The 27,922-nt window shown below is 43.5% G+C and overlaps 1 protein-coding gene across 2 annotated transcripts; it reads right to left on the reverse strand.

The window, feature by feature from the left end:
- CNDP2 (carnosine dipeptidase 2) lies at nucleotides 1-24,126 on the reverse strand. Of its 2 annotated transcripts, none has more exons than XM_048508204.1 (12): nucleotides 24,018-24,126; nucleotides 19,929-20,021; nucleotides 17,153-17,296; nucleotides 15,799-15,961; nucleotides 13,150-13,238; nucleotides 11,497-11,697; nucleotides 8,807-8,891; nucleotides 4,713-4,873; nucleotides 3,032-3,196; nucleotides 2,036-2,177; nucleotides 1,017-1,164; nucleotides 1-830 (listed from the first exon to the last, which is right to left on the reverse strand). In XM_048508204.1, the coding sequence occupies exons 2-12, from the start codon at nucleotides 19,989-19,991 to the stop codon at nucleotides 761-763; spliced, it is 1,431 nt and encodes a 476-aa protein (XP_048364161.1). In that variant the 5' UTR covers nucleotides 19,992-20,021; nucleotides 24,018-24,126; the 3' UTR covers nucleotides 1-760. The 2 variants fall into 2 exon arrangements, with proteins under 2 accessions (XP_048364161.1, XP_048364162.1); XM_048508205.1 differs by having other exon boundaries at nucleotides 24,044-24,092.
- Between the last annotated feature and the right edge of the window lie 3,796 nt (nucleotides 24,127-27,922).

Here is a 27,922-nt window from a genome sequence, read left to right on the forward strand (position 1 = left end):
TAGAGCCAGATTTCTTTTAATTATTATTTAGCAGCTTTTCACTCGTGAGTACAAAGAATGCTTTAGAAAAATACCAGTTTGTTATGAATAACCTGGAGTGTGCAGTGTCAACAAGGTCCACAGAGACTGCCAAGAGGCACAGCTGTCTAGAAAGACACAGCAAGAGCCCAGAGGACGGGTAGAGGAGGAACGGAGACCTCATTTGGCCTCTTCTGCACCCCCTTCCTATCTTCCAATTTCAGAACTTTCCAAAGAGGACTTTGTTGCCTTGTCTGAACTTGTGAATACAAACACAGTTCTTGCCCAGCAAAAGGTGTGGATTCACCACAGATTCTGGCGCCAAGAATTGTATAAGATCTAGAGATGATTACAGAAAACCTATGGAGAAGCTGATGGGACATTAACAAAATCCCTAGCTGCCAGTTTACACATATCGTCATTGGGAAAATAGAGGCTTTCCATATACAGCTTTCCTCATGTGTGTTCCCACTCCCATGGTGGTTTGGAACTATAGTTAGGGCTTTGCAGTACAGCAATAACTGACCGGAACAGGATAGTGATTTTGGCCAAAGATCCAACTTTATAAGGTGCTCAGTCTGGAGTTCAAAAGTATTTTGCCAGGCATCTCTGTGTGAGTTAGTCTGGTAGAAAGAGGGGGGGGGGAAGGTAATTTGTGCAGTTTTTAAAGTTGCAAGGAAGTATGTTGCAAGAACTTGCAGGTCCTCTCCAGGTATTTGGTTTGCAAGGCCAACATTCAGATTCAGTCCTTCAGCTGGGCAACTTCGTGCAGGTATGCACCCAACAGTTTGACGCCCTGAATATAGTTGTACCTGGAAAAGAGACAAGGTACTAATGTTAAACAAAGAAATGTGAACAGATCCCATCAATGCAGCATAAACTGGCAACAGGATATGTAATCATGCAGGAACATAGCCGCTGTTCTGAGCAGAACATTTGTAGATCTACACCTGAAAGCATTTACAGGTTTTTTAAAAGAGTCTGTTCCCATGCCTTACCTGTTGAGCTTCTCATTCTGAGAATGGGCTCCATCATCTGCTGATCCAACAGGCAGCAGCATTACGTTCTTGCCTGTTGCTTCTTGGAAGGTTAGCGTGACGGGAATGCTCCCTCCTTCTCTGGTCAAGTCTGGCTCCACACCAAATACTTGAAGGGGGCAGAAAGAGGAAAATAGAAAGGAAAATGGTTTTAGTTTTCTGTACCATGCATCCACTGACATCTAAGGATATTCTTCTGAAGAGAGAAGCTGTCTGATGGATGGTGGTAAACCCAATTACCTTAAAGGCCACATTAGGTACTAATGGATCACTCCCTATTTTTTATGCTCTGAAGTACAGCCACACAGGGCTCCAATTCGGATCAAGTCCATAACATTTGGGTGGTGGGCATCTTTTACAAAAAGTATGGAACGGATCTGAATCATCATATCACATGACAGTCACATGAAGCTGCCTTATATTGAATCAGACCATTGGCCCAGCAAAATCAGTATAGTCTGCTCAGGCTGGCAGGTAGAAATATCACCTAGTACCTGATCCTTTACCAGGAGATGATAGAGATTGAACCTGAGTCCTTCTGCATTCCAAGCAGATGCTCTACCATTGAGCCACACACAAACCCTTCCCCTGGCTCCCTCAGAGGCTCTTCACCCCTTTGTGTGAGGAACTTTACCCTTGTGCCACATGCATAGATGTCCTCTGGGACAACCAAGCTTTAAGAAAAGGGTCCGTTTACACATCTCCAATTATCAAAGCTAGATGATAATCCTCTTTAACAATCTCTGTCTGTCAATTTCACTTTTTCAATGAAGTCAAAGCTATATACAACTGCAAGCAATCTTCAGCATATTTTTTTCCTCTTCGTGTTCATCTTCTCTAGCAGAGCTAGAACCCAATAATGTTATTGTGAATCATCGCACAGTTTTACCGTAAGCCAAGTTACACCATTGACTGCAGTGGTCTTAGAAGGGTCTAATAAAGGGTCAGATCGAGACTGGTTCAATACAAGATTTACTGACCTGTTTTCATTGCTTTTCTCCCAGCCATGTAGTGAGGATGGTTAAAATCTGATACCCAAGGTTTTCCACCATGGCCCAGATAGACTTTGAATTTATTGGGGCTGTGCAGTTCAGCAAACTTTTTGGACAAGTAATCTTGAACCTTTGACAATAAAAAGGTATGACCAGTTAATACAACACAGTCAGAACTAGATTGATGTCCAGCACACATTCGTCTCTAGATAGCCAAGGAGGTCTCACATTTCAACCCAAAACACTCCATTTTCTCTCCATTGTAAGATTAAGGTTCCCATGTTTTACAGTTCAGACTTTTTTCCCTATTCCATGAAAATCAAGTAATCTATTTTATCATGTTTGTGGGCTGGGCTGATTGTTTGCGGTCAACGTAAAAAGTACAAACCAGAGGGGTTTGTCTGCACAAGTCCTGCCAGGTCACAGAACAGGAACTTTACTTGTTTCATTTTCATCCCCTCCTCTGCCCACATTAAGCAGCATGGTGCACTACTAAAATAGAGTTCTAAAATGAATGGATATTTGTATTTTTTAAAGTAAAAAAACGTGACAGTTCCACAATTTTCAAAGCACTGTTTCAAAGCTGTCTGAGGACTGCAGCTCACAAATATGAGAATTCTGTGAAAATAAAGAACTTCCCGGTACAAGAACAAATAGTGACATGTAATGGACAAAACAAATTCTAGTTAGGAGATAGTGTACCATGCAGCTTCAAGTTAACTTCTGATCACCTTCCTTTGCATTTCCACTATATGGAACACCAACGCGACAGCTGCTAAACTTAAACAGCATTGGGTTAAGACATAATAATTCTCTAATAAGCTACTGATACTTGAAATATTTAGATCAGTGTAGAAATCTGCCATAGTTCTTACCCCAAGAGGGAAAAATGATGGCTACTTGAGCTAGACAGCTCAAATAAAAAGATTCATATCAACCCCACCCTTCAAAGAACACACACACCCATCCTCCCAACCTACACACCTGCTTGGTCACAACTTCTGGAGTCATGTCTGGCACTAGTCTTATTGAAAATTTGCCAATAACTTTCCGTGGAATGACAGTTTTGGCACCCGATCCTGAGAAAGCGCCTTCTATTCCATGGAGGGATAAGCATGGGTATCGCCATCTATGCATCAAGATGTTTTTCTAGGGGGGAAAAATGAAGATATGAGACTAGATGGTGAAGTCAGTCATGAATATCCACCATGAATATCCGTTCCTCCCATTGGGCATTGGGCAAAGTGGGCCCAGGGTGCCACCTTGTGGTGGGCGACAAAATTGCAGGTTCGTTTGTGGGGGATTTTGTATTTTCAGTGTTTTTTCTGTTTTTGGCCTGCAGGGGGTGCAGATTTTAAGCTAGCAGCACCAAAATTTCAGGGATTTTTGGGAGACTCTCCTGATGATATCACCTGGGTTTGGTGAGGTTTGGTTTAGGGAGTCCAAAGTTATGGATTCCCAAAGGGAGTGCCCCCATCCCCCATTGTTTCCAATGGGAACTTAGGAGATGGGGGCTACCCTGAGCCAAACTTCACCAAACCTGGGTGGTATCATTAGTAGGGTCTCACGAAGATACTCTGAAATTTTGGTGCTGCTATCTTAATAATTGCACCCCTGACAACAGGCACCCCCTAAATTTCCCCAGGTTCTCTTTTTAAATCCACTCCCTTCCTGCCAATGCTTGTTTTCTTTCTTTCTTTTATTCTCTCAATGCCTAATAAGGTTATTTTTATTATTTTTATCATTTTTATTATTAAATCCACCCCCTTCGGCATGGATTTAAAGGGAGAATCTGAGGTCCCCAGTTTTAACATTGAAAGGGATGCTGTTTCAGGGTGGGGGAAAATCCACCTCAAAATAGCATCACTTTCAATGTTGTTTAAATTGGGGATCCCAGATTCTCCTTTTAAGGTGGATTTAAAAGGAGAATCTGGGCTGCCTAGTTTAAACACCATTTAAAATTATGCTGTTTGGGGGTGGATGCCAGCATCACTTGTTTAAACTAGGGAGCCCAGATTCTCCTTTTAAATCACCTTGAAGGGAGAATCTGGGGTCCCTAGTTTAAATAACATTGAAAGTGATGCTATTTCCTCCAATTGGGGGGACTGGATACAACACCATAAAATGTTTTCATAGCAGTAATAAAACATTTTGAAAGCATTCTGAAAACGTTTTCCAAAAATTATTTCTGCTGTGTGGAATGGCGCATTGCTGTGTTCAGATTTGTGAGTTGGGGGATGTTCTATAATGTGACTTTGAAACAACCTGGTGGAAAAAATCATTGTTTGGTCACGGTGGGAGAGGGTGGCTGCCCATGGGGCGGGCGGGCATCAAACTCAGGTTTTTCCCAGGGCTCCAGTTTGCCCAGGTACGCCTCTGATATCTACTCCAGAGGCAGACTGAACTAGGTAACTGTAAACATACCGGCTAAAAGGTTGTTATAAAAGATAGATTTTCCCACCATTTGCACCTTCCGCTCTTTGGGATTAACACAGTAATAATTATCCACCAAGCAGCAAACTGTCCTCATAATGTCCTGCAGAGGGTTTACATAATATCCTGCAGACCATAACCTTTCCAGTCATATTGCTCTATTTCCTCCTCCAACAGAACTGATCAGCTATAGCTGAAGGAGCCAGAGCTAGAAAATGGAAAACTATCACACCTTGGTTTCATGCAGCAATCGTGTGGCTCCGATATCTTTTGCATACTCATTCAAATCAAAGTCAATTTGATCATATAGCTTCTCCTCCTCCTGAGTGAGAGGAGCCACCACATCATGCAGGTCAGGAATCAGGATCTTTCCTTTCTTATCCACTAGTGATCCTACAAAGCAACAGAATACAACATTAGAGACAACTAGGTATCTTAAGACACAGCCTGCTGGTGTCCAAAACTTTCTTGTTTCGATACACGGCAACATTTATTTAAGAGACCCTTCCAATTTGGCAGTTCAGAAAATGCAGCAAAAAAGACCAGTGCATCATAAATAATGCTCCTCAGGACAGGAGGGAGGAGAAGCAACACAATGTTTATTCAAGCTGTCTTAACTTCCTCAGAAACGTTAAAATAAACTGAAAGCTTTAGAAATTATATTTTCTTTGACTAAGAGCACTTCTTGTAAAACCATAAACCTTACAGCCAATACCCACAGGCCTTCAAGGGAATCCTATCAATCAGCCCAGAATGAATGCAGTGATGGCAATTACTCTACTGTGTACTTGTATCCCAGTTTACTGCCCCACTGTGGACTATTAGGGCAGGCAGGCATTCAGAGATTGATAACAGAGTAACTCCAAACGATACTATGAAACAAGCCTGAAGGCTAGTGTTCTTTATAGCAAAGCTAGATGCAGAAAATAAAACTTTTAAATATTAAACTCTTAAATTTAACACCAAATTTATTAATCGGTGAACAAGTCTATATCCAAAGCCCAGACCAACAGATGATTCTTCAGGGCCCATCTTATAAACCACTTGAATCCTATGAAACTGGCTCCATATAACATGGTGGCAATCAGCCACCAGCAAATTTCCAAAGCTGCTTTCAGTGGACTGGGAAAGATATGGAAAAAGACAATCCCTCAAATATCCAAAAGTAAGGCAATGAAAGGCATTAATGGTTAGAATCAGCCTCTTTAATTCCACTTTTAAACATGCTGGTAACCAGTCAGGCTCTTTCTAAACATGTAATAGATGCTTATTCAGCCGACACCAGAAACCAACCTAACTGTAGCATTCTACGCAAACTCTATTCATGCCATTTTAGCCAATTCAGAGAGTGTAACAATATGCCAGCAAGATTTGAGTCCAGTAGTGAGTAACTGGATCATCCACAGCAGTGGTGGCTAAGTTATTTTGTTCCCAGAAGGGGTATGATTGGCAGCAGAAGTGCCATGTTTCCACTTTAGCCCCATATCAAAGGGGATGAAGGGAATATTCTTTTGAGGCCTCCCTACATTCTTTAAATGTTCAATAGTTTCTTGGCATTTTTAGAAGTGTACTTTTGAGAAGTTCTGAATAGGTTGTCAAGCTCCATTTAGGGCACAATATTGGTAACAGATCTGATTTTCCTTCTTCCATACAGAAACCCGAGCTCAACCAACTTCTTCTAGTGTTCCCCAAGCAAAAGAGGTCACAAAATCTGCTATGAGCTTGCAACACCATCCCTTTTCTATAGCCACTCAGTAATGCTTTAAAGTGTTATGGGCGTGTTCCTTTAAATCGGGGGTCTTCAAACCATGGCCCTCCAGATGTTCATGGACTACAATTCCCATCAGTCCCTGCCAGCATGGCCAAATGGCAGGGCTGATGGGAATTGTAGTTCATGAACATCCGGGGGGCCGTAGTTTGAAGACCCCTGCTTTAAATGAAAGATAAGTGACAGAAGAAAAGGGGGTGAAAGAGGGGCAGGAGAAATGAAGTGATTGGTTGATACTGGACAGAGACGGTGAAGGGTTTTGTAGAGAGAGGGAGGAGGCTGTCAGTTGGGGAAATAGGAACGAAGGAAAGAAGGAAACAGACAGCAGTATGATGTTAGCAGCTTAACAGTGGGAAAACAGATTTCTGTCTAGAGTCTTTTCTAGTGTTATATGAAGTTAAACAGTCCAAAGAAATAAGTAGAACACACTTAGGAGACACTGGGAGACCAAAAAGGAAGTCCTAATATAATCATAGAGACAAGAGTTAAACAAGTGGAAGAGACCAGTACCTTAGAAATTAGACACAGAAGATATCTAAAGGGAAAAGGAAATAGAGTGAGAGGAAAGTTCCTTGAAAAGAAGATGTGGGCCACCTCAGTCAGAAGATATTGCCATCTGTTGTTTCCTTCACTGTTGAGATTAGCTATATCACCTCTTGCAACCATTAAGCAGAAAGAACAATATAAAGTTTTAATTTGTTCAACTTAGTCAGGACTCCTACTATAGTGAAATATGAGGGTTTTTCCCTCAGGACCAGGTAGATGTCTGAAACCACTTTAGAGCTCGGACACAATAAATAGTGAGAAATTAAAAAAGGGGGTTGGAATTAAACTCCTGATGGCAGTGCTATATACTTTGCAAAGAAAGGAAGAAATAAACTGTGTTTTGCGCATATATTTATTTACAAAACAAGAAGAGAGTGGTTGGCACACACTCATTCACAAGATGGATCAACGAAGCACTAATTCTTAAGAGTTTGTCTACAGTCACATGCTTCCAGTTACTAATTTCTAAAAGGTTAGAAATTATTGCTGCTGGTGAAGTCCAAAGATTTTCCCTGCAGACAATCTTCTGGGTGTGGACTTTGAAGTTTGCCTTTGAACAGTGCAAATTACCTTTAGTTTTTCTCCCCTTGTGGCCAAGAAACATTTGACGCAACTGTCTTTTAAGTTAGTCTGACAAATTTCCCTTCAGGAAAGATTCAGGTGAACCACACGGCCTAAATTATAGCTGAGTAATATGCAAGGCTCTGCACAAACACACTAAGGCAGTCAAGGCAACTACACAATACACCATTGCTTTAATGCTAACTCTCAAGAGTGCAGCAGCTGAGCAACAACAGATTTAATTTCAGGCAAGGACTGCCCTGTAGCAGTTACACAGCAGTTTTAACACAAAGGCAGTGAACAGTCACTAAAAGCCAATAGAACCCTTTGGTCCTAAAGCAGAATACATATGTCCATTTAATCCATTGTGCTTAAGAGCAACCCTGGAAAAAGAATCTCAAAAACAAATACACAGGGCCAGCAACTTCAAATAGCTGTTGAGGGCCCTGTGTTGCTTAATGCACACACGCATACACACACCATCCCCAATCTGCTGCTGCTAAGGAAGAATAGCGGTTTGAGTCAACTTTCTGATCAGGAGGTCCAACAGGCATCGAGAAAACTTCCCCCATGACCCCAACTGGTCTGCCAAATATAGATAGAAGGCAGACAGTGGCAGTAACCGGTGCTTCTTTCCACAGTTCATTTTTTTCCTTCTCCATCCAAGGAGGCTATTTGCCAGTTTACAGGCAGCCACTGCCACCCGCATCTTCTGTGACATCTGCTGCTACCTGCCTATCACCACCCAATAGAAGTCCTACCAGTACTTGCTTTTTTTAATTTGTGTGGTGGATGGAAAGGATGTCTCACTGCTAGTGAAAGTTAGGTCCACTTGGAGGTAGGCCCGTTATAAGGCATCTCGCCAAACGCTTGTCCCCAGATCTGGAACTGGTCCTGCCAGTAGGTATGTCATATGGGATGACACACTAGGGCTGGCTACCTCCCATGTGATCTGTTGGGCCAAAGGCCCAATCTCTGGCTGCTCATAGAAAAAATTAGAAATAACCCTTGCCACCATGTCTGTAAAAAATATGTGGATGTACATGATGCTGGCAGCAGAGGGAAGAGAGAAAAAACGCTATGGCAATGGAGGAATAGATGTTCACTTGGTCCAGTTGTACCCAGAATTGGACATTGAATGGGCACAGAATTGCAGATGCCTACCTATCTTTTGCATATACAAGCCACACTTCTCTTTCAATGGCTTCACTACGAATGTCTTATAGGCCCATTACACATTGTCAAGAAGAAGCCTGTTGCTTTGTCCTATCAACTGTTGGAAAATTTGTGGTGACCTAGATCCCGCAAAAGGAATCTCTGCCCTTTCTCTGGCTGCTCATATCATTATCACTAACTTAGGAATGTCATGTTAAAAATTTTCTTGCCTTTGAATTATAAGTAAATCCCCTCACTTTCAAGGAAGTTTCATTTCAACCACATTTCAACCTTACCCATCAAAGCAATCAGGTCTGTCATAGCTTCATGCACAGAGCCACCATATACTCCTGAGTGAAGGTCTTTGTCACTGCATTCCACCTGTAGGGTAACAAATAAAGACCACTGAACCATCACCTCTATCTACATATCAATATCTTAAGAGTTTCAGTTGCCTGCAAATTTCTGTGAGACTGTGCACATCTGCTTAAGAGCCGGAGGCCCATTTCTGTAGCACAAGTGAAGAGAAAGACAGTCACCTGCAAAAAAGGATTTTCTGAAACCAAAATTCAGTATCTTGCACATGCAAGCTTCCTAAATGTACAAGCTGTTTGTTTATTCAAAGCACCGAGAACGGTTCCAAACAACCAAACTTCTAAGTTCATTTTTCAAAATAAAATGTTACGAACTTGGGTCTTCGGGATTCTCTCTCTTGCATAAGCCTGCAAGTTACTTTAGTGACTGGAAAGGCCTTTTATACAGTACTTACTGTCTGTTACCTTCTTTTGGGTTATACTGCTGATGGATAACTACAGCATCCTTCAAATTAGGGCCCATAGATCCTTGTTTTTGCAATATCACATTGCTCAACCCAGACTATGCTCTGTGAATAATCTTACTTGTGCTCACAGTTAACTAGCTCTTGGAAATCCGTAACAGATTTACAAAATGCTTTAAAGACACCAGAACAGTATCTTGTTAATATGTGTGGATGGTGATAGGTAACTATGGCCCTTTCTGCACAGGCCAAAAGCAGCGGTGGCCGGCCGGTAAAACAGTGTTTTGGCGGGGACTGCTCACACAGGCGCCACTGTCAAATTGCTCCAGCGGCGCCCAGCTCCCGCCAAAACGGTGTTTTTGAATCTCGCTCAGGGAGCAAGGTATTTTGGAAACGCCGGCTTCCATTCGGTGCCATGCGAACAGTACCGGGTGGAAGCCGGCGTTTCTCTCCCAGCCCTCCCAAACGCTCCTTACCTCCGGGCGCCTTCTGTCGTGTTGTGCAGGCCAGGAGACATGCCCCCTGGCCTCATTCTCCAGTGTCGTCGCTCTGGCAAGGGTGGGCGTGTCCCCTGGCCTCCACAACGCGACAGAAGGTGACCGTAAATAAGAAGTGTTTGGGAGAGGCGCAGCCTGTGCAAAGGCTGCGCCGCCTCCGCTTCCAGCGAACCGTCCATGTGAATGGTCCCGCGGGGGTGCGCCGGCATGAACTATGCCGAGCGCCCCCCCTCAGTGCCCGTGCAGAAACAGCCTATCAAAAGGATCCAAACTTAGGAAAGATTTAGCATTTAGAGTCCCATTCAGAGGGGTGGGGGAAGAACATAAGAACAAGCCAGCTGGATCAGACCAAAGTCCATCTAGTCCAGCTCTCTGCTACTCGCAGTGGCCCACCAGGTGCCTTTGGGAGCTCACATGTAGGATGTGAACGCAATGGCCTTCTGCGGCTGTTGCTCCCGATCACCTGGTCTGTTAAGGCATTTGCAATCTCAGATCAAAGAGGATCAAGATTGGTAGCCATAAATCGACTTCTCCTCCATAAATCTGTCCAAGCCCCTTTTAAAGCTATCCAGGTTAGTGGCCATCACCACCTCCTGTGGCAGCATATTCCAAACACCAATCACACGTTGCGTGAAGAAGTGTTTCCTTTTATTAGTCCTAATTCTCCCCCCCAGCATTTTCAATGAATGCCCCCTGGTTCTAGTATTGTGAGAAAGAGAGAAAAATTCTCTCTGTCAACATTTTCTACCCCATGCAAAATTTTGTAGACTTCAATCATATCCCCCCTCAGTCAGCCTCTCCAAACTAAAGAGTCCCAAACGCTGCAGCCTCTCCTCATAGGAAGGTGCTCCAGTCCCTCAATCATCCTTGTTGCCCTTCTCTGCACTTTTTTTTCTATCTCCTCAATATCCTTTTTGAGATGGCGCACCAGAACTGGACACAGTACTCTAAGCAGCGGTCGCATCCACTGCTTTATATAAGGGCATGACAATCTTTGCAGTTTTATTATCAATTCCTTTTCTAATGATCCCCAGCATAGAGTTTGCCTTTTTCACAGCTGCCATGCATTGAGTTGACATTCCCATGGAACTATCAACTAAGACGCTTCTTAAATCCCTTTCCTGGTCTGTGACTGATAGCACTGACCCCTGTAGCGAGTATGTGAAGTTTGGATTTTTTGCCCCTATGTGCCTCACTTTACATTTTGCTACATTGAACTGCACTTGCCATTTCTGAGCGCACTCACCTACTTTAGCAAGGTCCTCTTGAGCTCTCTTCACAATCCTTTGTGGTTCTCACCACCCTACATAATTTGGTATCATCTGCAAACTTGGCCACCACGCTACCCACCCCTACTTCCAGGTCATTTATGAATAGGTTAAAGAGCACTGGTCCCAAAACGGATCCTTGGGGGACACCACTCCCGACATCTCTCCATTGTGAGAACTTCCAATTTACACCCACTCTTTGTTTCCTGTTTCTCAACCAGTTTTTAATCCATAGGAGGACTTCCCCTCTTATTCCTTCATTGCTGAGTTTTCTCAACAGTCTCTGGTGAGGAACTTTGTCAAAAGCCTTTTGGAAATCCAAGTAGACAATGTGGGACAATACTCCTTGCACCGGAGTGTTTGCCCTTACCCCAGTAAAGAGGCAAAACTGAATCAGACTCTAGTGATACACAATGGAGTATATTTAGTCTGTAGCTCCTTACCTCTATGAAATAATAGCAGATGCCTCGGAGGCCATAGGTAATGCAGGGCTTCTTTTTGCCCAGCCAGTAGTTATCAGAGATACAAATATAGTCTACATCTTTGAAGAAAGTGCCCTTTTGTGCAAATATGAGCTCATCTAGGCCTTCAGAGCCAGATTCTTCCATACCTTCTAAACAAAACTTGACATTCACGGGGATTTCCTAGAGAATAGAAGAGAATAGCCAAAAATGTACAAAATCCAAACAACTTGTGGCAACAAAATTCAGTCTAAAACACTGATCGCAGTGCTTTGTAATTCTTATCTATCTTCACAGACTTCTAAGATGACTGAGGCAGAGAAAAGACTGAATACAAATTGGAACCTAGACTTCCTAAAGTCTCGCCAAATCCTCAGGCACTATGTTACACAGGCAAATATGCACAATTGAACAAATCGACAGTTACTAGTTGTCAAAGTTTAATGGCAAAGGAGACTTTAGAAAGTACCTGTCAAACACATGACACATTGGTTTAACAACATTTGCCAATTTAATTACGAATACCTTCTATAAGAAATTAGTAAATAACTGTGCCTTTTTGACTGCTACCCAGAAAAGTCATTAAGGGTCAGCACTCTATGTGACTGACTTCAGGAAATAATGTTCTGTACCTGCTCCTTCATTTTATCCTCACAAATAATCTTACGGCGATTAGGCTGGCCGTGTGCAACTCAAAGTCACTGAGCAGGCTTCATGGCGAAGTGGGGATTTGAACCTGGATCTACAGGATCCTAATCCAACATCTGACCTCTACATCATACTGATATTTCACAGAGAATTTTTATAATTTTGTCAATGATCTGTTCTTCTGCTTTTTAAATACGGTTCTGCAATCTGATTGGGCATTCTGTGAACCACGTGCAATAAAAGAACCTCGAGTGTGGGATACAAAGATGGGAATGCACGAAGACCATCTATTCAACTTTTTCCTAAATCAACTTTGCACAATACTGAAACAAGACTTCCTCTGATACATGTTAAGACTGAGCTGCATAATTTAAGGCCCATGGACAAGGGACGGACCTCTCCCAGACTATCTAGATTAATGCAGACTACAAATACCCATTGTTTTTCTATCTTTTCCCCAACTTCATGGATCATCCCAAGGCCAAGCTAAGCTATTGGTATGAGACATGCATAGAAAAGGATGGCTTATGATTACAGCCAGTTTAGTGCAGCTTCACTGTAGTCTAGGAGACCAGTTTTAAGCATACTGAACACTCAAAGCAAGTCACTAGATGAGAGGAGTCATGGCTCAGTGATACAGCATCTGCTTGGAGTGCAGAAGGTCCCAGGTTCAACTGCTGGCATCTCCAGTTAAAAGGACAATGTAGTAGGTGATGTGAGAACCGTCACCTTTGATCCTGAAGAACCACTCCCAGTGAGAGTAGATAAATACTGACCTTGATGAACCCAATGGTCTGATTTAGTACGAGGCAGATTCATGTGTTCATTTGACTCTCAGGAGGTTGCCTCATAATGGAGTCTCTTGGGCACCGTTATCAAACTGAGCAGGATAATTTTTATCTCCAACAAAGACACACAATGGCTTAGTGCCAAAGTCTAGAGTTTAATCTTTTACAGAGGCAGAAAGTTTAACAGAACACAAGTTACCCGTTTAGTTTGTTGATAAGCCTCTAAAGCATTCAGCCAGGCAAGCACAGGACCTTTGTCATCTGTTGACCCTCGGCCATACAACTTTCCTAAAACAACACAAAGAGAAGCCGTGAGAAAGGGGCCAGGGACCTCTCGCCTGGAAGCTCAATGCTAGTTTGTCCTGCACAAGAAAACATCCAGCTGAAAGTCACCAAGTGATAACACAGAGATGAAGCAGCCCTTTGAGAAAGCATCAAATAAGATGCCCTTCCCCATCATAAACAGCCTCTTGGGAAATAGGATGCATATCAGTCTTCCAGATTACTGCAACAGGCGCACTTGATACCGTAGTCTATGCAACCAAAAATCTTTAGGACAGACACAAGCTGATATAGTCTGCAAGACTCACTTGCTGTTGCAAGTGCTGGCATATTTGTGGAGAAACTGATGCCCTATCCCAAGATGCTTCCCATGCTGTGATTTTGCAATAGAGGAATACAGACAACTGCTGTCTGGGCATGCCTACAGTGGCAAGAATTTCAGGTTTCAGGCCCAATTCAAGCAGGACACCAGGTGAGCAAGACTAACTCACCCATACAGAACTGCATACACCCAACAAAATGGGTGCCTCATCTGCAGTTCTCAAGTCACTATGGCAAAAAATGAAAGCATAGTTGGGCTGAATTTGTATGCTGGCACGCCAATTGAGGCCCTCAGCTGAATGCTCTGGAATGTCACCATACCACCACAACCAAGTCTTTATGCATCCCTTACATGTGAAGTCTGCATGTGAGACAACATGGCTCAAGTCAGGCACGTGCAACATGACACAGGTAAGTTCTTACTCACACAGCATGACGTTTAGCCAGGTGTGCATCTGAAGTTACATGGAGCAGGCCCTGATCATTGTCAAAAAACCCAGTCCAAGGGATTTGGGGGATGGGTCAACCCTGAGGTGTGAGCTCTCACACTTGGTAGTGGAAAGGAGCTGGTGGCAGCTGCCAAGACTGAGGCCAGAAATCAAGGGGCAAGTTTCTAAAGTTACTGGGATAAGTCAAGAAAGTCACTCCTGCAAGGCAGGCCACCTGCAGCATGAGTTTCACAAAACAATTGACTTGGTCGACATGGCCACATGAGTCTAGGTACTGGACTTAGATTGAAGCCTGTTGAAGACAAAACGCCAGAAAATATAATTAAATTTTTTAAAATTGTGCAAGAATGTTTTAAGAAGAACAGGTAGAGAGGATTAAAAGAGCAAAGATAAAACCGCCAAAGATTACCTACACAGTAAATAGCACAGGCTCTAAAAAGCAGATGCTAGCTACCATTCCAGCTGAAACCCTCAAACATTCAAAAGGCCCCTCTTTTGAGCATCAGCATGTCAGACATCGCTCTCTGACCATCTGAGCAACGAGAAACCACAAGGTCTGAAGCTGTATCAAGGAACCATGGTGAAGACCCCAAGAATCCACAAACCTAGGCTGAAAAGCCTAAACTTTATGGCTGGGGTCTAAGTTGGTCAGGACCCATTGACCAAACAGTGATATCAATTAGTCACGTAACCCTGTTACTAGCCAGGTGACTCAGATGGTCAGAGAGCGATAAAATGGTAGGATTTATCGGCAGGCAATAAATTGCTCACCGATGACAGCACTTGTAAAATCTTCTGCTAATTAATTGGAATGTGACTCCCTGTTCTCAATATTGGAGAATTCAGAGAAGAGTCAGGATAGTTACTGACTCTGCCCAGCGGTTGGTTCTCATCTCTGTTGAGAAAGATCACAGCTTTGCTGAAATCTCTACCAACAGCACAGTTGTTTTCCATTTTTAAGCTTTTCTATTATAGGCCTGAAGCCTGAACCAGTGTGTGAAAGAACAAGGCACTGTATGAAGGGACTCCGTTTCCTGACAATCATTAACACAGCCAAGGGAAAGCAGAATTCAAAAGGTGAGCCTGGTTTACTGTCAAAGCACATTTTCAATTACCAGGCAACTTGTCATTACTTAATAACCAGGAACCTTGGCCATATCAACCTGCAGCTTGTCACAGTTACTTTAGCGCCAGTTTGCAGAGGCAGGTGTTACCTTAGTCTTAAATCTTGATTTAAGATTACACGCTTATCTGTTACTATAATGAACAAAATGAAAACTCATGCTTAAAGAGATGCTGAGGCAGCAGGAAAACAAGCCATGGTATCTTCAGCACTTTGCTAGTGCTGAGACCAGCAACTGTTATTTAAACAAATGGTGTCCATTTGATTGAGAGGCTGGGGCAGGGGAGAGTAACATTTTGGCTGCAGGAGTGATCAAAATACCTGATTGAAGGGCCTGCATTAAAATGCACAGTCAGCTTGCCTGAGAGTGTTCTGACAGTCTGCAGCTACAGGTTACTGAGCAAACTGATGATGGAAAGAGATTTCAATGGCACAGAAAAGTGACAGTTTGGAACGCAGCCTGTGTAGCCAGACGGAGGAAACAGGAAATTAAAGAAACAGCAAGAGATGTTTGCCAGTTCCTTAGAAACAAAGGGTTTTGGTCTCATTAGAGGCAAGATATGATTTTTTAGGGAAAAAATTCACCATTCCATGTCCAAACTGCCAGTGAATATCTAGCTTTAGAGATATTCAGAGCCAGTCCAGATATTGAATGGTGTCTTGCATGTCTTACCATCTCTTTCTACCAGGGTAAAAGGCTCGCTGTCCCACCCATCCTCTGTCGCTGCAGGCTGTACATCCAGGTGTCCATAAACGCACACGGTTTTCTTGTGAGGATCAGAGCCAAGTTTGCCTAAAATAATTGGAGGTAGAGGAATCTCCGAACCATCTGGAAGCTGGAATCAGAGACGCCAAGTTTAGTGGCAAGGGAAACTTCTTGGAACACATCTTATCAGCAGAGCAACTACATTACAATTCATTACAAAAATCTAAAGATTTAGGCTATGTTAGGCAGTCTTGTCCAGTCCCGATATGGAGTTTCTGAATTCAAACAGGCTTCTCCGTTCAGGGCACTGTTCTGAGGAGATGTTTGTTCCAGGAGAAAGACCATTTGCTTCCCCTCCGCGCCACCACAGGTCAGCTTGGCTACAGCTACCAGTTGTTGATCAGTTCAGTACCATTAGGACGGAGTCTGTGTGAAATACGATGTTGTAGGCTACCACAACATTCCAGCAATTCTTGTGTGTCAGAGTCCCAACCCTAAGACCAATATTGGCAGCCTCCAGGGTGAACCTAGCCCCTAAGGGCAGCCAACTACCTTGCCCCTCCAGCCATCAGCCCTCTCTCTCCTCCCTGCTTCATGGAAGGGAGATCTAGAGGATAATGACAGAATTCTCATCCCACTCTTCAGTTCTGTCTCTTGAAAAAGACAAGTCACAAGCCTTTATTGGCATAAAATAAACATACAAAATCAGCATACAAAATTTGCCCATTATTGCTCACAATTATAGACACTGGTACTAAAATACTAAATACTAAAATATATACATGGTCCTTCTGTAACTATAGGACATTCCTTCAGCTAAGTTAACTCACTTAAACGTCATCGGATACTGACAGAAGCTAGAAAAATTACTGCTGGCTATATGTGGTCATAATACATAGACATTGAAAAAGACAAGCAGGGAAAACAGACCGAGGGCCATGCAAAAGAAGTCATTCCCATTTGTCCGCCCATCCACAGATTCTGCAGGGAACCAGAGAGCAGGAAAATAGACTATCTTGCTTTCTCATCTCTCATCCTTCCCCCAGTCATTTCATAGAGAGAATAGTGGTCAGACTTGCCAGCAGTCAGGGTGACTGGAAAGGCAAATTTAGTGTTCTGTCCCTCCTGGGCCAGTCTCTTATGGTTGGCTCACACAAACTGTGCATCAACCAGCAGCTAACAACTAGTAAGAAGTCATAGCAGGACTCCAGTACTTCTCCAAACCAGGTTTGAAAAATAAGATGCTGAAAGAATGACTTCAGTTTGACAGACATGTCTCTATACTGTTCTCTAGGTACTGCTTTCATCCATCTCCACCTACCTTCTGTTTTCCAATGTCCATCAGTTCTGTCGTGCCACCTAGACGCTCAATATCTTTGGCCGCAACTTCCATCATCTGACGGATTTCTCCTCTCTTCTCTGGCCATGCTGATACACTCTGGATTGCCACCCACTTGGCCAGCCGCTATACAAGAGTAGGCAAGAACAGGAAAGGGCAGGGAGAGAAAATACAATTCATCTTGCACAGCTAGGAATCATTAGTGAACATCTAGTTCAATTTAGCATTTGTATACATCAACATGGCCGCATGCTGCAGAACAGGGGAAAGAAGTTGTGCTTGCCTAAGGCCATCTAGGAAGACATGAGATTTGAATTGGAGAATCTCCTAGATGACATATCCTTTTCTGAGCCCCTATGCAGTTTTTTTGAAAGTCAGGTAACATCTTACTTATGGCAACCCTGTAGTTTTCAAGGCAAGAGATGTTTGGAGTTGGTTTGCTATTGCCTGCTTCCACATCACCCTGGTATTTCTTGGAGGTATCCTACACAAATACTAGCCAGTGTGTGCGACTGGCCCAAGTGTAACTCAGTGTGTGACTGGCCCAAGGTAATCCAGCAAGTTTCCGTGGAAGAGTGGGGATTCAAAACTGGTTTTTCCACTAGTCTGACAACCACTATACCACACCCTATGCTATACCGGTTTTAAAACGACACGTGGCAACAGAGCAGTTTCAAATACTCTGCAACGAAAACTAAAAACCACTATTAGCTTAGCATGCAAGTGCAGGGGGTTTCATTGGATTTCATCTTACTAAAAAAGGAATATTTCCTGCTTTCCAGCTCCCTCCCCCAAAAGCTCCCAAGAACTGATGCTAGGAGTTTTATGGCCTAGAAGCCAGGAGAGTACAGGAAAGAAGAGGAAATAAGGCAACTCTCCCTTCTGATATTCTTCTAACCGCCTGAATTTCTAGGGACAGAAGAGGCTCTGTTGGATCCAAGAGGGAAGAGTGGCCTAAGGCTTCTTCCACACATGCAGAATAATGCACTTTCAATCTATTTTCACAATTGTTTGCAAGTGGATTTTTACACAGCTGCAAAGTGTATTGAAAGTGGATTGAAAGTGTATTATTCTGCATGTGCAGAAGGGGCCTAAATTTCCCCCTCTTTACTGCAACCCTACTGTACTATTGTGACCAGGACTTCCATGATTCCCAGCATAATTTTCCAGGCGTCTCAGGTGATGCTGGGAAAATAGGAGGTAGAAAAGATCCAGTTTTGGTTCACAGATCATAGGATATAACTAATTTATAACACCAATAGGCTTTTAGATCAGGCTTAATATAACACCAATAGGTGTTTAGATCAGAGTGAAATCCATCAACAGAGAGCTCAAACACTCTGCTCTCAGTTTACTATTGTCTGAACCACAGAGACCATGCAGAACTTTCTTAGTCTATTCAGCGCATATTTCCGTATCCCTACACTGTTCTCTAGATACTGTTCTGATAGCGTCTGCGTCACCTGACCACTTACAAGCTGCCTCTAAACAATACAGTTGTCATGCATGAAAACTCTCAATATGAACATTCAACTGTAGACAGATGCGGTTATAACAGGTGCCCAACAAGAAAAAGCTGACACCACAACAATGCTGCCAACAGCTAGCTCCTCCACCTCCAATCAAGCAACTTTCGAACTCAGAAAATGAAACTGCCCAATATACATATTTGTCATGACATGACTAGCCCTGCTGGGCCAGTCGCTAAGCAGCTGCTTGGGATTTCTGATTAAGCAAAATCCTGCAACCGTGTTTCTGCATGCACTACTTCGTTCTAGTTCTTGCAGAAGCCATAAATCCTGTGTACGGGTTGTGTCATTACATGTGGCAGGACAGGGCTAACAGAAGTAACTACTACTCCACACAAAACAATTCCCTGCAGATAGAAAACAGACAAGCAGCTTTGGAACCCCCTTCTCACAGATGCTCACTTGGCCTCAAGTGTCAAGCCCAGGGGTAGGGAACCTGCGGCTCTCCAGATGTTCAGGAACTACAATTCCCATCAGCCCCTGCCAGCATGGCCAATTGGCCATGCTGACAGGGGCTGATGGGAATTGTAGTTCCTGAACATCTGGAGAGCCGCAGGTTCCCTACCCCTGGTCAAGCCAAAACCTCTTTAACTTTCTGAGGGTTTTAGACTCTGCAATTAGTTTGTATGAATTTTGCCCTTCACTGCAGTTTCAGGCATCCAGTACAGATCCTTAGGACCCTTTCAGTGCAGTGCAGAATCACTCTGGTCTAAGCCCAGAGGAATGTTCTGTTCCAGGCAATCGCTTCCATCCCACCCTGCGAAGAACCACCAAACATGGTCTGTCACCATTCAAGCATTGCTTGGGGCTGGTGCAGCCTTCACATCCTCAGTTCCTTAAGTGGGACTCAAAGCCTGGTTGACATGCTTAAGTAAAAGCTGAAATCAGTATAAATCTTAAATTGGGGCAGGGAAGAAAGGAGTATGAGACCCAGCAGCCTTGAGAGCAGAAAGTTATGGCGGCATTCCATGCCATGACTAAGCAAATTACAAATGTAAAGATATTCAGAAAAACTGGTGTCTTCTCAGCCCATAAAGATGCACTTCTACCCACTCAGGACAGAGTCGCTCTCTCTCTGCCGTCACTCAAGAAAAATAAAGAGGTAGGCCAGTTGTTTCCCACTCCTGTTACTTAGGGAAATATATTCTGCAGTTCTGTTGGCACATTTGCCGTTGCCTAGCATCAAGTAACAGGTCTGGCTTTAAGCTAGTGTGGATGAGACCACTTACCTCAACGTAGAGATCCTGGTGTTTATCAACATACTCAAAGAGGGGCTCAAGAACTGATGACATTTTCTGATCAGAATGGTGTGACTGAAAAATCTAGGAGACACATTTAAAAAGGAGATTTAGAATCTAGATCTAAATAAGTTACACCCACAGAATGTGTCACACATACAGAGACACTTCCCCAATTCTTTAGAGCCTGTCCACTTCTAAAATTGCATCACTGCAGTTTCAGACAAGTCACGAGGACTTTGGAGACCAAGGTGGCTCATTGTGAATCATACTCCAGATCACATGAAGAAGTAAGCAAAGAAAGGAAAGCTGTGTCAGCTGTCCATTTCAAACACTTCAAGCTCTGTAAAAAGCAATGTTCCCAAACTACATTTAATAAGGGCCAACCACTCAACTCACTATTTCCAGCATGATGCATCAGGTATATAAAGAGGGCTTCCAGCCCATTCACATATCACAGCAAACTCATAACCAAAAAGTATGAGTTTGCTTAAGTGGCAAAATTCAAAGTAGTTCATAATGATCAGTTTGCATACAGTTTGCATACAGAAAGTCGCTGGCTTTAAGTTTCTCATCTCTTTCAGAAATATACTGCTACTAATGGGTTTCTTGATCCTAAAACCATTTTATGAAAATCCACTAAAGTAAATGAGTCGATTGTACTCAATGTGTTACACTAAAAATTCTTCTAATAGCAACAATAGCATCACGTGCCTTGAAAACCATTAGCCTATAGTATACCTTCAAGAAATATGTACATATGGCTTGTTCTATCCCAGTTACTATCCCAACATCAAACTTTGCCTTTGTTTAATGGAGTAGCAAATAGATTTCTGATCCATTTAGCTGACCATGCAGCTAGTTCTAATGAAAATTATATGTAACATTACAAGTAAACCAGCTGTTTGGAAGACCAATGAGCTCCAGTGGCCTTTTGTGCCTCCATGCCTTGGCTGGATGTTTAGGAAATTAAAGTGCCACCTCTGGATTTGCTCAGTTATGTCAGGAACACTAAAGGCAATTAGATTATAGGTTCACTTAAAAAAAAAAGAGCTCAGAATTCTAAAGAAAAACAGGACCCAGGGTCTTCTATGACTTATTATAGTGTAGCAATAATTCACAATAGGATTTTCCTGTGCAGACGAAGCAATCCATTTGCAAAAGCTTGTCGTAGTGTAAAGACTGTCTAATGTCCAATGATGTGTGGATACAGCTTCAGAAGTTAATTTGGAAGACTTCAGAAACAGCAGACATGGGGCAGCTGCTTGTCTGCCAAGCATCCAAATTCAGTGTGCTCTAACCCAGGCAGTATTATCCAGGGCAATTTACACTTAATGAGTAGCTTTCTTCACAGTTTAAAGCTGTGATGTCTATTATCACATAGCTGATCTGTTTTGGAATGTCAGTTGACTAACAGCAGTTTTTGTTGGCTTTATTCTGTAATGTTCTCACTTACACAGACATTCTGAGCACCATCTAAGAACATTTTGTGCACACTTTCAATGGTCAGAAGTTTTACAGAGCTATGCAGTGGATTCAGCTGGACAGCATACTTGCTTTTGGTAACGTACACCACCAAACGCCAACCTCAGCAGTGGATCTTTAACCTTCAAATGCTGGGCTTATGATGCCAGCTGGCCATTCCCTTTCCCGGCCATAACATTTGGAACATTTGAAATCCATGAGATTCCCCTCCATAATGATGACAATTTCAATGGCCTGTTCCCAGCAGCATTCAGGAAGTAGACTACCATGAGAAACACTCAAAAAGTAGACAAAGTGTAAAAAACACATAGACCTCTCAACTGTGACAAATGCCTTCACAGGAAGAACACTTTTGACAGTTCACCCAAAGCAATTGTAACATGCGCACAATTTTTTAACCTGTTCATACATATGTTGTTACAGTTTTGATCAGGTTTATGCACAAAAATGCTGAGATGTTTTTTAAATTAACTTTTAGCTCTGAGTTCCTGACAGGTTCTGGAAAAAATGCAAGGAATGTTCACATAGAGACAAAAGCAACACAAGAATAATAATTTGGATTTATACTCCCTTTCTCTCCTGTAAGGAGACTCAAAGGGACTTACAAACTGCTTTCCCTTCCTCTCCCAACAGACACCTTGGGAAGTAGGTGGGGCTGAGAGAGTTCTGAACTGTGACTAATCCAAGGACATCCAGCAGGTTTTGTGTGTAGAAGCAGGGAAACAAATCCAGTTCACCAGATAAGAATCTGCTGCTCAGATGGAGGAGTGAAGAATCAAGCCTGATCTTCCAGAATAGAGTCCACCTGCTCTTAACTACTATACCACTACTACACTACCACTGGGCAAGTGAATATACAGCCAAACACTGGGGGTGTCTGCATATTTCTTTAGAGACGCATGGTCCATTGACACAAAACATTACACTAGTCCTTATTAATATTAACTGGAGACTGGTGACGAAGGCCCTTGAGTTAAGAGCTCCAAACAGTTGATTGTCTGCAAGAGTAGTTCTTTGGGAGTTGGACTTCATGGGCCTTGTGGTCTCTTCTAACTCTATGATTCTATTATTCCTGTCTGTGCCAACGGTACCGGCACAACTCACATTACAGACTGTGAAAAAGAAATGGATAAGAACACCAGAATTCAAAAGAAATTACCTTAAGTATCCAGGGCTATTCTATAAATCCCCAACCTCTCACTTTTGTCTCTGTTGCCTTAGCAAAGGGGTCCTCAACCCATCACCCTCTATACTAACCGGAGTTCTAGTCTCGATAGTCCCAGTTATATTATCACATGATACTGCATTCTAATTTTACACAAGCTGAGCACGTAACACCAACCTATTGGCTGTTTAGCAGCAGACAGGCCATGCGATCTTTCTACAGGTGTCACTGCTAGCCATGAAAACGGGAGGAGCAGCTATGTGGGCTCCATACAACAGACTTGATAAGCACAAAATACCGCTAGCCTGGCCACACCTTCTTCAAGCCACCTGCAACAGCTCCCTGAAATGATGTAGAAAACTATCCAAGAGAAGAAATTCAACTGGGCTACTGGGAATGTCAGTAGAGGAGGAATGAAACAACCAGAAAGGGAAGCAAGCAAAGAGAGAGAGAGAGAGAGAGAGAGAGAGAGAATAAAAAATAAAAGTTAAATTAGGGGTAAGTGTGGAATTATGTGCAAGACTATCATGAGGATCAGTGTTGTGACAACTACAGTTCCCAAAACAAAATTAGCAGCCAGACCAAACACCTTAACAAATAAGACAAGAGCCCCTGAAGGATTGAGCTTCTGGCCTGAATTCCACATGTCATATTTATAACGAGTTGCAATCGTTATAAATGAACTCGTTGTTCCTTTTTTATAAATGGACAATAATTTCGTGTATAACGATTGCATTTCGTTATAAATCTGCTGAGCGGAATCCATAGGAACGCATCGAACTCGGCCTCCTCCCTTCAGAGCATATGGTACATTCCTGGCCCAGCTCAGTAGCAAGGTTGGCAAGGGAAGGCGCAATGCCTTCAGCCGCCCCCTCGCCCTTCTGCTCTTGCTGCTGATCGCCAAAGCAGCAGTTCGTGGCCCATTTTCACAAAGATAACACTGAAGGGGGGGAGGGGGGAAAGGAGCGTCTTTTAAATGAAAAGCCTTTCGAGACTCCCACCCTGCTTGCAAAATCAAGGCCCGGACGTGCACGGGCCGAGGCCACTCGGCTCTCCGGAGAAGCCACTGCGGCCGCCGCCCCCCTACCCGGCCCACACCGTCTCCTCCATACGCAACCCACCCTGCGGATCGGGGCGGGCCTCCACCTCCCAGCATGGAAACTGCGGCGGAGGAGAGACCCACAGCCCCTGGACAGGATCAGTGCCGCGGCCATAGCTGAGTCTCGGCCTTGCGCGAAGGCGGCAGCATTAAAAATAAGGCCCGGGGAGGGGGGATCAGGAAGGATGAGAGCCGCACAAATCCCTCGGGGCTCCTCCTCGCCATCTGCCCAACAGAGGCGGTGCAGAAAAGCGGAGCAAACTTTGCAAACTTGGCATGCCCTCTCCCCGCCCTTGCGTTGCAGCAGGGCTGGGGACCCCGGACGACTCACCCCGAGCAATGCAACGCGGAACCCACCCTGCTCCTGCCACAGCGGAAAGAAGCCGGCCAGCAAAAGTAACCAGTTTTGCAGGCTTTAAAAAAAATGATCTCCCTGGCCCCGCCCCTTTGGATCGCCAAGGGGACCAATCAGCGCTCGCCTACGCGGCTCTGTCAGGCACCATTGAGCCCCAACGGGAAGAGGGCGTGGTTAAATTATGACAGGATGAGAAGTTGGAAGGGACCAACCAGGTGACGGTGGGATCGTTGGGAAGGTCTTGTGACTGCTCTGGAAGAAGCTGGGAAATGCACTGATCTGCTAGGAACAATGCCAGTATTTTGCGGACGGCGAGGGACAAGAAAGATGCGACAACATCTTTGCTCAAGGGGAGAATGAAAGTAGGCAGGAGTTGATGATCCACGTGATGACAGACAGGAGGTTGTCCTGACCCTGAAGGGAAATCAGCCACAGATGAGCCGGTAGGAGTGCTGCTGCAGCATCCAATCACCTTTAAGAAGGGATGTGAGAATATTCAGAAATGGCAAAGCTGAGGACACAACTGAGAGCTAGCAGTTTGGACAACTTTTTAGAAAACTGGAGACCTTTTACAGAATATCTTTTGCAAATCTATTCAAACAGAGAAGTAGTGGCAGGGCTTGAAACTTAAAGAAAACACTAGAACGCACTTGAGAATATCTATTGAACTAATTATTGAACTAGTGTTTTCATTCTATGCATGAATTAACTTTTAATCCTAGATGAGATAGCTGGAAGATAATATATAATGTTTATTGGGTTGTATTTTTTGTGTTTGTATGTTTTGGCTGTTCTATCTATTGTGTGTAAAAATAAAAATTATTATTCAAAAAAGGGAGACGGGATAGGAGATGTTGGGGGGAATACAGGAGAAGAGGGTGGTTGACCTCTGCTTCAGAGACAGAGCAGTCACAGCTTAGGTCTGATTTGGGGGAAAGGAGTAGACAGAGTGAAGGGTGGCTATGCCTGGCACTGTGGCACAGCAATTTAGTTCTGTCTCAGGGAGCGAAGAGGGTGCTTGACTGTTAGGCATGTCTGAGCGGACCTTGTACCATTTGACTCTAGAGAAAGGGCAGGCTGATGTGGGTGGAAACCCATGTGTGAGAGGGGATCCAAACTAGTCACTAAATGTCTGAAAATGCCTCTGCAGTGACAGTTATACATTGCACAGGAGGATAAGACACCAGCTCTTTATGCATGCAGTATTTACCTCACAGCTGTCAGCTTCGCAGGGGGCTTTTCCCTTTTTGTTGTTTAATTGGGATTCTCCTGCTGCAAAGTGTCCCCAACTAATTCAGTCTGACATTTCACCCACCCGTTATCTCTGTGCAGCTTCTAGCTGGTAAGGTTGCTTTCTGCTGCCTTTTGTGTATGTATGTGTGTGTGTGTGTGTGTGTGTGTGTATTGCTCCAGCAATAGACTGTAAATGTAAAAAAAATATTTATTTATTTATTAAACTTATAGGCCGCCTCATCCCCGAAGGGCTCGAGGCGGCTCACAACATGGCTGCTCCAATGAGCAGCAATCAACAAATCAAATCAACAATCAACGAATCAGCACATAAAAACTTAATCTCTTAAAGAAAAGAGCCTTAATCTTTTAAAGAAAGCTTTTCTGATTGCTCGAAATTGCTGCCCCAAATTGTGGGAGGAACTGCTAATGGGTGAGCAGCAGAAAGCAGGAAGAAGCGAGAAATTCTGATGCAAGCCGAACACATGCTGTCTCCCTTTGTTTTACCTGTGAGGCAAGAGGAAAAGTTCCATTTTCAGAAGTTTTGGAAATTGCAGAGATTCTCTGATTTGAGGTGCAGTGAGTTTGGGAAAAATGTGTGCATTACAGACAATCTAACCCAAAGGGAATGTATGCTCAATGTGAAGCAGACCACAAGTGTATAAATGGTCATCATGTGCCTGAAAACATTATAGAAAAGTATAATTACTCTCTGAAGTCAGAACCAGTTTACATTTTGTGTGCCTCAGCCAGGTTTCTACTTTGTCTACCTGGAGTCCTGCCCTTCAGGTTTGTTTCTGTAAAACCAACCTGTAAATAAATAAATCTTCTTAGTTATTTATACATTAATCCAGCCTCAGTGATCTTAATAATCTCTGTATGCACCACAAAACTTACCTCACAGCAGTGAATCCAAAGCCTATACACTTGTTACCTGCTGAACACCTGGAAAATGAACCTAGATCTCAAAATTGCAGGAGGCTGTGTGCATCCCCTTAGTAGGACAATGAAAAAAGCCTTGTCACAGTCACTCCATTGTCCATTGACAAATCTTCACACTGCTTTCATTTTAAAGCCTGCAAACACACCACTGTTGTTGCTTAATAGCATTTGTTTACTTTCGTTTGGCTGTTACCATTATTATTTCTTTCGATCCATATACTCTCTCTTTGCTGCTTCCTGTAGCCCAGTCAGAGCTGTAAAAGCTGGAACAGCATAGAACTGGCCAGAGTAGCCATTGGATACATTGCTGGGTAGAAGACTTCACTACATGATGTGTTAGAGAAACCTGAGGACGATGTTTTAAAAAGGAAAGCCCAGTTCAAAGCCTGCGATGGCCAGCGACAGCCCTGTCTCCTCCAGAGGGCTTTCAGGCAGTGCAGGGAGGCAGAAAAAACAAGCACCCCCACCACACACACACTACCTGAAAGCCTTCTGTAGAGCAAAATGAACTTATGCCACCCATCTCAGCCCTGGCGCACTATGTTGCAATGCCCTAATGTCAGCTCCACCCTCAGGAATGTCCTGGCCCGCTCCCACTCTGGGCCAGTATCCATCTGGAAGCCAGCATTGGTCCACGACAGTCCTGACTTCTGGGTTTCGCTGCCAACCACCAGTGCCTTTGCCCCCTCAGCCGGCAGCAGTGCCCCTTGCACTGGCAGAGGGAGCAAACACACCCATGTAGCCCTGCACTGGCTCCACTGGTCAGTTTGGGCACCCCCATAGGATTACACTCTGAGTGTAACATTTTTTGCTTTTGCTCTGTGACCGCTTTATGAGCAGTTTCTATAAGCAGCTTCTTCTCTGTGTTCTGAGGTGATGTGTGTTATGCTTTTATGCTTTCCTTATTTTCATGACTATCACAAGACTCCTGCCTTGGTTGGAATGCCAACCTCCAGGTGGTGGTTGAAGATCTGCTATTACAACTGATCTCCAAGAGACAGAGATCAGTTCACCTGTAGAAAATGGACTCTTTGGAAGGTGGACTCTATACCCCATTGAAGACCCTCCCCTCTCCAAACCTGTCCTCCTCCTCAGGCCTCATCCCCAAAATCTCCAGGTATTTCCCAGCTTGGAGCTGGCAAGCCTAGTTTTTCTTAAACATGCACAGTTTATTTATAAGTGGCATGGTGGTTTTTGTATGGTTAATAAGTGTAATGGTTTCAAATAAGTATAATTGCATAATAGTTCCTTAAATAGTTCCCTAACTACACAGGTTTATTTTCTAATTTGCCATTTAGGTCAGTCATTACCACAAAACTTAATTTGCTAACTTGCCACCCAAGCTAATAATTTTCACATAGAATACAGATCTCTCACTCTAGAGCACCTCACTCAACCTCTTTCCTTTGCACATCTACTGCTCAGCATTAACTCTCACACAAAGTATCTCTGAACAAAAAAGTAATTAAAACACAGAAATAAAAAAAAACACTTTTACATGGCAAAACACCACAATTAAGATCTTGCATTATTAAATTTCATTGAATCTTCCCTCACTAGAATTAGTTTTTAACAACAAGCTTGAGATACTCAAGGCAATCAAATTTGCTTGCCACCAAAGTCTGGAAAGAAATAAAACATTGAGCCACAAAACTTAACATCTGTTCAACCCTGTTTTGTGGAATAGTAACATGAGCCGAATCCCCACT

The sequence above is a fragment of the Sphaerodactylus townsendi genome, linkage group LG09, assembly GCF_021028975.2.
Source record: "Sphaerodactylus townsendi isolate TG3544 linkage group LG09, MPM_Stown_v2.3, whole genome shotgun sequence".
Taxonomy (NCBI): Eukaryota; Metazoa; Chordata; class Lepidosauria; order Squamata; family Sphaerodactylidae; genus Sphaerodactylus; species Sphaerodactylus townsendi.

Bases quoted from the DNA above. Each gene is read 5' to 3' on its own strand.
- CNDP2 (XM_048508204.1), bottom strand. From the start codon at position 19,991: ATGTCATCAGTTCTTGAGCCCCTCTTTGAGTATGTTGATAAACACCAG. The intron at 15,962-17,152 runs GTAGGTGGAGAT...CTCTGATTCCAG, and splicing joins TGGACATTGGAAAACAGAAG to CTTCCAGATGGTTCGGAGAT. The intron at 831-1,016 runs GTAAGGCATGGG...TCTCTTTTCCAG, and splicing joins CAGAATGAGAAGCTCAACAG to GTACAACTATATTCAGGGCG.